The 12,830-nt window shown below is 46.2% G+C and overlaps 1 protein-coding gene across 1 annotated transcript in view; it reads right to left on the bottom strand.

The window, feature by feature from the left end:
• Positions 1–12,830, bottom strand: part of nlgn3a (neuroligin 3a) — a 195,209-nt gene that overhangs the window by 82,863 nt on the left and 99,516 nt on the right. The window contains exon 3 of the mRNA XM_068047486.1: positions 1,277–1,462. Coding sequence (XP_067903587.1) covers positions 1,277–1,462 — 186 coding nt within the window. The remainder of the gene's footprint in view (positions 1–1,276; positions 1,463–12,830) is intronic.

Genomic DNA, 12,830 nt, shown 5'->3' with positions numbered 1-12,830 from the left:
TTGATAAATTTTTGTTAACCAAAGGTAGTAAGGCATATGGGCAAAGGCAAGTATATGGACCCGAAACGTTAACTCTGCTTCTCTTTCCACAGATGCTGCCAGACCTGCTGAGTGGTTCCAGCATTTCTTGTTTTTATTTCAGATTTCCAGCATCCGCAGTCTTTTGCTTTTATTTTAGGCAAGTATATGGAGTTAGGCTACAGATTAGCCATGACCTTATTGACTGGCGGAATTAGCTTGAAGGACTAAATGGCCTTTTCCTGTTCCTATGTTCATATCCTGCTGTTACCTGCAGGACCTCAGGATTGTACTGTAGTGCACAGATGACTTCTCAACTTTACTCTGCTACTGCAATGGGTCCTGGGCAGAAACCTGTTTTTGCCCAGGGTCAAGTTCCACTTCTCTGCTGGCTAGTTTCTGTGATGTCTACTTTTACCTCTTCTTTCAAATGTGACTGTACCCTCTGCTAGACAGTCTCTATTCCACTACCTGATCTACACCAACGGGATAAGTTTCATCTCCTCCACTTCAATGCATCAATTCAATTCAAAGTGATTATCATCTGCTTTCCTTTATACTTGACAGGCACCCTGTCTTGACTAGCCACTTTATACTGAGCTGGCTCTGATCTGTTCCTTCTCCGGATGTTGCTCTGATGCTGCTGAAGGATATCCACTCCATTCCCATGGCTAGTGACTCAATGCTGCTCCACTTGTCCTTCAGAAATCCTCCATCGCCTTTCGCTGGACTTCGTTTGATCCTCCACAAGCTCCTGCCCCTGGTCTTGTATGCTCCTTCCTTGGATCATCTCGCTCATCTGCATTGACTCTATGGATTCACCTTTTGTCCTCCAATGACTACCTTGCAATTCATTATTCTTGAGCAAAGCCATCTATGACCTCATTGTGGGTGACTGCATTGACATCCTGCTTTGACTGAAATTTAGTTGATGAGTGTTGATATCTTGCTCCTACTGAAGCCTCCCAGGCTGGCTAGAATTTCCACTACTTGCTTTGCCCAAACCACTGCTTTGGTGATGTGACCCTTACTATCAAATCACACCTTGGCCTCTTCTCCTACTCCTCTGGTACCTTCACCTCCTTCGAGCAGCTCACTTTTTCCAATCCTCTCAACTTTTGTTTAAAATCTTCGATGTTTGCCATCACCACCCCCATCCCCTCCCAAGTCCCCTTGAAATCATGTTCAATTACTACCAGAAGTAATCAGGTGTGGAAATGGGGAGGAAAAATAAGATTGTCATTTTTCTATGACCTACCTTCTGAATGATGGGACAGAGTGAGAAGACTGACACATGAGCCTCCAATTCCAGATCCAAAAACTGTAATCCGTAGGGGATCCCCTCCAAAAAATGCAATGTTCTCACTGATCCAGCGCAGGGCCTGGATCTGATCCAGCAGTCCATAATTGCCTTTTGCAGCTTGATCCCCAGTGCTCAAGAAACCTGGAATGAACAGAGAGCATTGTGTACATCCTTAATAAAGCACAAGCATGGGGAACAAACCTTTCAATATGTACTGTGATAAACTGCACCTTAGGTTATTGCATTTTCTGAATACAAGGAAAAGAAAGACATTTACAATCATGCAACATATAAACCGGGCTCTGTGCTAATCTCTTGTGCACTAACAATAGAAATCAATGCAAAGCAGTTTCTGTATTACACCAATGCTAAACTTATGAATGCAAATCTGGAATGAAGGTTTCGCCTGACTCCAAAGTACAGTGAGACTGCCTCCTTCAAAGAGTTTCATTCTGCTTCACTCTGATGTCAGGTCAGACCATGATTCAGACTGAGTCACCAGTTATGCTCTGCTTTGCACTGACATTGTAATTGAAGTGCCAATGAACCTTTAAAAGAATTGTCTTATAGGCCCCAAATATCCATTGGTAATAGGGGCACTACCCAGTGTAAGTGCCAGGTCAGAGGCTAGGAATTCTGCAGTGAGTAATTCACCTCCTGACTCCCCAAAGCATGTCCACCATCTACATGGCACAAGTCAGGAGTGTGATGGAATACTCTCCACTTGCCTGGATGGGTGCAGCTCCCACAACATTCAAGAAGCTCGACACCATCCAGGACAAAGCAGCCCGCTTGATTGTCACCCCATCCACAAACATTCACTCCCTCTACCATCGACGCACAGTGGCAGCAGTGTGTACCATCTACAAGATGCACTGCAGCAATGTACCAAGGCTCCTTAGACAGCACCCACAACCTCTACCACCTAGAAGGACAGGGGCAGCAGATGCATGGGAACACCACCACCTGCAAATTCCCCTCCAAGCCACACACCATCCTGACTTGGAACTATATCGCCGTTCCTTCATTGCTGCTGGGTCAAAATCCTGGAACTCCCTTCCTAACAGCACAGTGGGTGTACCTACCCACATGGACTGCAGCGGTTGAAGAAGGCACCTCACCAGCGCCTTCTTACTGGAAATTAGGGATGGGCAATAAACGCTGGCCCAGCCAGCGATGCCCACATCCCCATAAACAAATAAAAAAAACACCTACCCATGGCTATCACTGCTGACACAACCAAAGGTTGCAGAGGCCCAGGGCCTTTAGAAGCTGATCGGTGCATTTGGGTTCAGTCCCCTCAACCAACCCCTTCCCCTGCCCGAGCAGAAGAGACAGAATACAGCGGCATGTGTGGCCAGTCAAGGTTGGAGATGTCCCTTTCCCCAATACAGATATCTACCCTTTTGAAGGGAACATTTATGTATTTTGCAAAAAATCATTTGCCTCCTCCACTTCAGGGCTTCAAGCTTGGACCTTGGCTTAGACTCTAAGGTGGGCCTCCCTTCCACCAAGGGGTTGAGATATGTTTGGTCAATGCTATGCTGGATTCCAACTTAGGCTTGGCTAGAGGAACTCCAGCTTTCCACAATTTCTGTCCCAACAACCCACCCCAACACTTTCCCTTATATCAATGGCCTTGTAACCGCAGGAAGAGGCTCTGCTCCTGCTGGGTCACCATGGAATCATAGGCATTTCAGAAGCCCAGTGAAGTTGTAGCCATTCTGGTGGATTCCCACCAGAGTTATGGTGAGAGTCCATTAGAACAGCTGTGGATTTTTGATCTTGTAGTATTGTATCTCAGGAGTTGCAGTAAAAGTAAAATTGTTACACTGATTATATATATATATATATTTATTTATTTTTTATTTAGAGATACAGCACTGAAACAGGCCCTTCAGCCCACCGAGTCTGTGCCGACCAACAGCCACCCATTTATACTAACCCTACATTAATCCCATATTCTCTACCACATCCCCACCATTTTCCTACCACCTACCTACACTAGGGGCAATTTACAATGGCCAATTTACCTATCAACCTGCAGGTCTGGAGGTGGGAGGAAACCGGAGCACCCGGCAGACACAGGGAGAACTTGCAAACTCTGCACAGGCAGTACCCAGAACTGAACCCGGGTCGCTGGAGCTGTGAGGCTGCGGTGCTAACCACTGCGCCACTGTGACTCCAACTTGCTTTAAATGTAGTATTATTGAATATGTTACTGACACCATATTGTCCAGTTGGAGTGACCTCTGTGTACTGGACACTGTGGGGTTCTCAGTTACATAACTCACTGCACACTCCCAGCCATGCCCAAGTTAGGAGGCTGGAGATTTGCCAAAAATGTGAGCGTCAGGCTTCATTGTAATAATAGTGGTGATTGTCATGCCTCCATCCCCTGACAAAGTAAGAGAATGTCAAATGGAAGCAGGTCAGGTACAACAGCTTCATTGAGATGAGAGTCACCTTCGTCCTCAAAGAAATATTCCCAGCCACTCAATTCTCAATCTTGCATCACTCAGGGAGCACTTTGTAGAAGCAGTAGATTGGAAGCTAGAGCAAGTAAAGTACCAGGTAGCAGACAGAGTTGTAATTAGAGTTCATGACATGATTGGAAGCTTTTGTTGAATTTTATTCCCGAAACTGAAAATTTTATGACCACTTAGACATCAGAGTTCATTTTTGTTATTTGGTTTTTCAACTTCTATTTACTGAAAGTATTTGGCTATACGTTGCTGCCACCATTCTCTGGCTGCAGACTGATGGTTTTCCTTCTCCATTTTCTCTTCTTCCTATGTGCTGTCCTGCTGTTGCAGTGATTGAAAGCCTTCTCCATTTTCATTATAATCATCCTCCCCGTCAGCTTTAGTAAGTAGTAATCCTATCTGCATATCATTATTATACAGGACACAGCAAGCAACAATGATTTTGGGGACTCACGCTGAGCTTCAACAGATTCAGTCAGGCATCAAAAAAGATACTTCAGAATGCCAGTAGTCTTATCTACTAAGTTCTTGTAGTCTCCTGGGCCTCATTATACTTGTTCTTCCTTTCTGTCTGTGGATGCCATAATGGAGTCAAAAGCCATGACTGCAGGCAATAATCCTGATACGCAATTAATCACCCTGATCCATGGTTTTGAATTATCAGCGCTGATATGATGGACTGCTGTATGATGAAAGCATCATGAAAGCTTCCAGGGCAGTGGACATTAACATGCAGTATAGAATAAACAGCATTGCACATGAGCTGCACGTTGATTGATGAAACCCTTTTTTTGAAAATTAAATTGAGGGGGTTGTCATATGGGGCTTTTGGTGCAACGTCAGTTACATCAATTACTCTGCATCTACGGGATGCCCGCCAATCTGTAGAGTTTAATTGCTCTTTCTTTGATTCATAGGTTCTGTGGAAAAGGTAATAAACAGTGAGGCCAATCTGAATACAGCATCAGTGACTGTCTTCATACAGTGATGTGGTGCTGTCTGACTGATGTGACCAGGGTCACCCAAGGCTGTCTGGAAAGATCCAGTGTTAAAATTTCCTTGTTGAAGTGGTCTGCAGGTCTTCAGCCAGCAGCTGTCACTGATCCAATATCATCTGGGGACAAATCACAACTTTTGAGATATTGATGAGCACAGAATTCTAAGATCTTCCAGGTTTGTAAGCTTTGTTGATTAGGGGTGGAATTTTATGCTGGCAATGGGAGTCTCAACGTCGGGAGAAGCCAGCGCCGAGATTGCCGCGTCGCCTCTTGCACAAAAGGCCCGCCGAATTTAATGCCGATCAGGCACTTAACTTGACAGCGGCAGTCCTTCCAGAAGATTTAGGACCCCATTGCCGGAGGTCCCGGCCTTGCAGAGTTGCCAGCCAATCAGAGGCTGGCAGCTGCAGCGCCACCACGGAGGCGGTGGTTGCTGCAGTAGCTTCAGCGAGCAGACAATGAAGAACGGCGCTGGAACCAGCTTAAGCTAGGTCAGAGTGGGAGGGGTCTCTTATTCAGGCACTAAGTGCCTATGAATGACGCACGCAACCTACCGCCGCCCCCCCCCCCACCAAACCCCGCAGCCAGGAAGCAGCCTGCACAGTATTTCGTGCCATGCTTCCCATGCGATGACAGGGCCGCCCGCCGCAAGGGTATCTGTGGCTGCGGTGGGGAGGACCTTGATTAGGGATTAATTACCCAGTTAAGGGCCTCAAGTGGCAACATGGTGGAAAGGCCGTTCACAGGCCTTCCCGCCCCAGGCTAAATTTCAGCAGAGGCCCCGCCACCATCCCACCCAATTTTATGCTCTCTCTGCCTCCAAACCTGCTGCAGGGACAGCATAAAATTCCATCCTATGTATCTATAGGCTGAATTTTTCTGGCCCCGTGATGGTGGGCTTGGAGGCGGTGGTGGGGGGGGCGGCGAGAAATGAGGGAAGCTTCGTCAGGACAGCTCCCCGATGCATTCTCGCCGCCAGGGAGGTTTCCCATGGGCAGCAGGGACCCGGTTTGGCTGCTTGCACCATGGAGGTGGGCAGCCATTTAAGCTGATTACGGACCGAATTAGGTCTGATTATGTGGGCGTGTGGGATTTTTCCGCCCCAACCAAGTGCGGAGGCTGCCATCTCCATGAAGGTGGGCAGGGGGCCCATCGAAGCCAGAGGTTCCATGCCCCAAAGAGGGGTACCGCTGGTGAGAAAGCGCACCCATAGCCTGAACGATGCATACAGAGGGGATTCCCCTCCGCTTTGGGGACCCTAACAACTTTGCCCATAATAGTTTTAACTTTAAATACACCCCTCTGAGGGCGAAATCCCCCTTGTGGTCCCTGAGCTGCCTCACCAGCACCCACCTCTCCCAGTAGCGATGGCAGACCCTCTGATTAAGCCTGTAGCATCGAGAGCCCACCCGCTGTCCTTAATAGGAGGCCGTCTCCAGGAAGATTGGGCCATTGGACACGCTGCCGCTAAGAGCAAGATCGGGACACACATCTGGTCCTGACTTCCGGATTTTGAAGCCCGCAGGAAAATCCAGCCCCATGTGTTTGAAATAAACATCTTCCATGATGCCATATGCTAAATTCTTCCAATCTGGCCTATTTCATTTATTTTTTCTCTTCATAATACAGAATTGGGGAAATGGAGGTTCCCATTAGTGAGGGAGACTGCAAACATAAACTGTCCATTGCAATGTCTTCTCCATCTCTGTCTAAAATACAGTGAATTGAAGTTTGTGAGGCAAAGTAATTAAGAAATATGTAAATAATTATTTCAGACAAATTACAAACTTCCTGGCCCCATAGATTCCCTGTTCTCCTGGGTCCAACCTGAGCTTGAACTCATTCAGGATATGACCAACCAGTGTCAGTGAGGGTAATTTTGATTCTGGGTATTCGTGTAAAATGGGCATTCACAGATCAGCTGCCCATTATATATCTCTCCCAACTTCCATTTCTATTCAAATCAAGCGGGAAAGATGTATAACAGGCGGCTGATCTGATATAGCTTGTTTTACACAATTGTCCAAAGTCAAGATTACCCCAGTGTGTCACTCTATTAACAGAAAATTCAATGATCTCTGCTGCAGCTGAATGTTTCTGTGGGATTCACTGATTAGTCAATAGATTGCTGAAGGAACTGAGAGAAAAATAATTGCCAAAACCTGCAGTCTTGTGAAAGAAAAATTGCCTTTCTGGAAAGAGTAGGGAAAACAAATAAAGCAGCAACAAAGCAATTTCTAAATTCAAACTTAATAGAAAATGTTTTGCGCAACATTTGAAAACAGTTATATCTCTACAACTCTGTAGAACAATGTTGAGTTTGGGACCACCCACTCACAGCTGTATTTTTTTGTGTTGTGAGAATGGGGGAGCTCTGCAGAAGAGATGGGGAACCGAGGGGTGGGCTCTGGCTGGTTGTAGCTCAGTCTCCAGAACACCAAGAATATGCCTCTTGATTGAAGGTTGCACGAAAGCATGAATAAAATCTTTGCTTCACAGATGATTTGCTATTCATATTATACCTTGATCTGTAACCCTGCTGTAATTTGTATCCAGAATTTGTCATATGATAAAAAAGAATTAACTTGCATTTATATAGCATCTTTCATTACTTGCGACTCTCCAATTACTGCCAATTAAGTAATTTCTGAAGTGTAGTCACTCTTGAAATTTAGGAAACATGACAACTAATTTACACACAGCAAGGTGCCACAAATAGCAATGTGATAATGAACAGATAGTCTGTTATTGCAATGTTGGCTGAGGGATAAATATGGGCCATGACACCACGGAAAAGACCTGCGTTCATCTTCGAAATAGTACCATAGGATCTTTAATGCCATCTGAGAGGGCAGATAGGGCCTAATGTTAATGTCGCCTTCGAAAGCCAGCACCTCTGACCGTACAGCATTCCTTTAGTACTGCACTGGCATATCAGTCTAGATTTTGTGCTCAAGTCTCTGGAGTGGGACTTGCACTCCCATGGGAGTGCTACCACTGAGCCACAGTGGCAACTTGAAAAGCTGTGAAGCTGAACTGATTTTTTACTTTCCATTAAGAATTGTGTAGCCTGCAGCCCATGAAGTCTTAATCCTTCCTTCCCTGATGCCTGCTGCCTCTTCCCAGATGTGCTCACTTGTCTCGACAATAGCTGGGTCATTCAGTTGCAGAGATATGACTGTTTCCAAATGTTGTGCAAAACATTTTCTATTAAGTTTGAATTTAGAAATTGCTTTGTTGCTGCCTTATTTGTTTTCCCTACTCCAGAAAGGCAATTTCCCTTTCACAAGACTGCAGGTTTTGGCAAGTCTTTCCCTCTCAGTTCCTGCAGCAATCTGTTGACTAATCAGTGAATCCCACAGAAACGTTCAGCTGCAGCAGAGATCACTGAATTTTATGTTAATAGTCTGACACACTGAGGTAATCTTGACTTTGGACAATTGTGTAAAACAAGCTATATCAGATCAGCCACCTGTTATACATCTTTCCCGCTTGACTTAAATGGAAATGGAAATTGGGAGAGATGTATGCCCATTTTATACTATCACCCAGCATCAAAATTACCCCCACTGACACTAATTGGCCATATCATGCATTAAACCCAGGTTGGACCCAGAAGAACAGGAAATCTATGGGGCCAGGAAGTTTGTAATTGGTCTGAAAGAATTATTTACATATTTCTTAATCACTTTACCTCACAAACTTCAATTCACTGTATTCGAGAGTGATGGACAATACACTGTATTACTTGAAGAAGGGGTGACATTTAATGACGTCTTCATAAAAATTCTGTTTCAGCTACTAGCTTGAAGAGCTGACTTCATGGTTATCATTAATATGAATGGGAAAGAATATTGTATGGTTTTGTACAGAACCCAAAAGTATTAATTGAAATAGGTTTGAACTTGAATTCCAGCCAACTCTGGACTTGGATATGCTTCAAATGGATAAAAGAAAATGGAAGTGTGCATACAAAGTAGGATATCCATCTATCTTCTGTCTATTTTACACTATCCTATGTATAGAATGTGATAGAGTAATTTCTGTTTTTGAAGATTTTAGCAGATTGTGCCTGATAATTTGCGACAACTGCAATAGTAATGTTTAAAATTTAGAATTCAGAGTATCAGGATTTTTGGACCTTCTGAATTAATATCCTAAAATTATCAAACAATCATCATTTCTATACATTCAGAGAAATCTATCAAGGAAAAATACAGGATTGAAATAATGCTCCAAAAGACAAATGGAAATACACATCTAATTAGTGTGCTATGTTCATGAATTATATCTTGGCAAAGTAAGAAAGACACACTGATATCCAAGGTCAAGGTCAGTCTCCATTGGCTAAAACCAATCTATTTAACTGGTAAGAGAACATCCAATTAAATCAAGAGCATCCTCTTCAGATGTCTGGATGCACGCATACATTTATCTGATGAGAGCTTCAAACCAGATACCGAAGAGAATTTCAAATGATGCCTTTCAAAACAACCTTTCCATTCCTTTAGAAGTTTGAATCAACTTTCTCTTTGGAATTCAGGAAAAGCATGCAAATGAGTGCAGGAATGCAAGATCATCTCACTTTGGCCACGTAACAAGATTTTGCTTCTCCATCATGTGATCTGATTTCTTCAAGCTATTAAATTCAATATTTTTAGGCTGAAAAATTTGGTTCCATAGCACTGCAGAAGCTGGGAATATAGAAGCTGGAGTTGCTGAAAATGGCAGGTGCACCACTATTGGTGCGGCCTGTGCAGCACCCCATGCTGGTATGGACGTGCCGTGTATACACCAGAGGCTTTAATACTGGGAGATTGTGACGTCAAACAGCCTCTCAGGCTGATTTGACGCACATTCTGCCAATTTGGACTGCACAGGTTTAATGAATGCCCTGTCCTAAACACTTCCAGCTGAACATGCATTCAGCTACATGAGGGACCCCCTCACTAGTGCTATTTAAAGAGCCAGCCATCCATCTTGCAGGCGAGGTGCTTTTGACTTACTTTTGCTTTTGTAAAGTTTGTGGAAATACTGTGGCATGTTCTTGGTGGGGTTCAGGTGACTTGTTGGATTTCAGAGGGTGTGTGGCTGCATCCAGACAGGGAGGTGAGAGTTCTCTGCCCTGTGTACATGAAGGCTGCTGGAGTTATGGGGGCTGTAGATGCAGTCCCTTTTGGCCTGCAACACAACAGGAAGATGGAGCTGAGGCTGTAGCGAGGGGAAGCTGTTCAGGGAGGCAGAAGTAGGAGGACTGCCAACAGAAAACCCTACCCACCAAAGATCTTCAGGGAGCATTTCTCCTCCTCCACCTCAGTCAGGAGCAATGCCTGATGCGATTCACCAAGTTGGTGGTCACAGAACTGTGCCAGCTTCTTCAACAAGACCTGCAGCCTCATAGCAGAGCAAGGATGGCGCTGTGAGTGGCCATCAAGATCAGTGTCACCCTCAGCTTCTATGCAACTGGATCCTTCCAGGTGGGAGCAGGCAGCCTTGCCCAAATTTCCCACAACACCTTCCTCCCAGACAGTCTGCTGTTGCCGCCAGCCTCGGACCACCATGAAGAACCAGATGGTGGCTGCTTGGAGACAAGGGATACCGCCTATACAAATGGCTCATGGCTCCCCTCACAAATCTGACCATGTGAGGGCAACACGCCTACAATGAGAGCCATGCTGCCACCAGAAACATTATGGAGCAGATCATCGACATTCTCAAACAACAGTTCTGCTGCCCGGATTGCTCAGGAGAGCCCTACAATACTTGCTGGAGCATGTCTGCAAATTCGTGGTGGTCTGTTCCATCCTCCATAAACTCACTATTATGAGGGTGCAGCCCTTGCCACCAGGCATATGGAGGCCATCTTGGGAGGTAGAGGAGACATTGGGGACCTTTTCACTCCAGACAAGCTGTCTGTGAGCACCTACTGAGATTCCAATTCTCTTAGGACATCACCCCGTCACCACTAACTCTAAAATTCCCCACCTTTCAGGCCATCTGCAATTTCCCATCGCATCATGGACAAAATCCTGAAATAAAAGCCACAATAAAAACTCTTTTCATAACTACTTTATCCAACAACTCCTCCAATGATACATACAAAAAAGGAACTATTTACCCCTGTGCATCCCTTTAGTGCCTGCCTTTGCCTATCCTAGTGCCTCTATGCAGTGCTCTCTCAGTGGCTGCAGCATAGCTGGTGGAAGGCTGCTGACCTTCAGTGCGGGAGACCGCAGAGGGCCTTGCAGGATGCCCTTGAGCATCTCTGGGGACTTGAGGGCCCAGCTTGGGGCTGCATCTCAGCATGGGTGACAGCACAATTGCTGCCATCTTGAGAGAGGACAGCAGCTTTGTGCTGTACGGGGCCACTGGCATTCCCCTGGGCGAAACCTCATAAATCCTAATAATCTGTTGGAGGACAGATTGCTGGACTGCTGAGAAAGCCTGCATGCCCCTTTGAGCACTGAGATCCGCAGCCACGATGGCTACAGCCTGAGCCTGCATGACCCCAAGCATGGATTCCAAGACCTTCGTGTGAGCTTCCACTGCAGCACTGAAATGTTGGGTGTGCTGCCTGTGCTGCAGTGGAAGCTGAGACAGTGGCCAACAGATGCTACAGCACGGATGGGCCCACAAGTGCTGTCACGGTCCTGGCCATCACTTTAACGCTGGAAAGGATGGGCTCCAAGCTCTGTATGATGCCCTGTGCCACCTTGGAACTGGATTCCTTTAAGTTCCTTGATAGTGACAAGAGGCTGTTCGGCAGGCCTGCCAATTCACCAAGCATTTTGGTGTGCATACATGTCAGCGTTCTCCTGTAGGCCACTCCATCGCAATCCTCATCTGAGTCTCCTGCAGAAGAACTCATCTGTGACCTTGACCTCTGGGGAACTGGCAAACGAACTGCCCTATTTCCTTGGCCTGGTTGCAGCCCACTCATGCCAAATAATTCACAACATGCATTCCTGACTCTATACTACCCTCTAAGGTATGTGCTGAACTAGTATCTGAGCTGGTGGTTGCAAGTGTCAGATCAAGTAGCAATGTTTCTTCATTGAAGATGTGGCACAGCTCTTGCCCTTCCTCACGAGGCTGCAGTGCCTGGTTAGGTGGTTGTGCTTGGGTATCTGAAAGCAGAAAATCATAAGAGGAGGATTAGGGTGAGGGAATGGGGATGGGACGGAAAGCATTATGTCCATGCTCACATGATCTGCAGTTTTCACTTCACGGCAGATAGCAGGATGAGGGTGAAGTGGGAGAAGGGGCATAAGGTAGGAACATATCATCCGGAATGTTCTTGGCGGTGTCAGATCCAGCGATCTCTGTCACAGCTGTGCAATGTGTTTGGATGATATGCCTGTCATAGCTGAATAGTGGGAAGTATATGGAGGCTGTGAGAGGTGGGTGTGGGGTTGGCATCATTGCTGGGTTTGTGAGGGTGAGGTGGATCATCTGAACGTTTGTCCTGAATCCTGAATACCTGGGACTGCTGATGGCGGGGTGAGTGATGGGGGTGTGGTGCATTGAGCAGTATACGAGGTTGATGGTGCAAGGGGAAGGAGATGTAATCTGAAGATGTATCAATGACCTTGACCACCTCCGTGAGGTCGCTGAACTTCTTGCAGCACTGCTGCCAGGTGCTCAGGGCAAGACTTTGGGATTTGACCTCCCTGGCCACCTGCTCCCATTTCCTTCTCATGGTGTTCCTTGAGGGCATTCCGGGCCTCTCACGCCACATCTGAGCACCTGCGAGCCCTCTCTCTTGGCTGTTTCTCCATTTGGTCTCCTTCTTCTTACAGCCACTTGTACCATAGACAGTCAGCAGTCGCTTCTGTGTAATGAATGCAGCTCCCCTCAGGAGGTGCAGGCTAGCTGAAAAATGTGCTAGCCATGAATGTTGTTGGGCCCTCTGTTGAGAGCTCGGCCAGCCAGAAGCACACGTCCTGCTCCGCTAAATGCTACAATCGTTCAAATACGGAGTTAGCGTGAGGTTTGCATACTGTCTGTGTTACGGAAAGGGGAGAA

Source organism: Heterodontus francisci, chromosome 15, assembly GCF_036365525.1.
Source record: "Heterodontus francisci isolate sHetFra1 chromosome 15, sHetFra1.hap1, whole genome shotgun sequence".
Classification (NCBI taxonomy): domain Eukaryota; kingdom Metazoa; phylum Chordata; class Chondrichthyes; order Heterodontiformes; family Heterodontidae; genus Heterodontus; species Heterodontus francisci.
The sequence above is the reverse complement of the archived record's forward strand: the minus strand, read 5'-3'. Positions and strand labels throughout refer to the sequence as shown.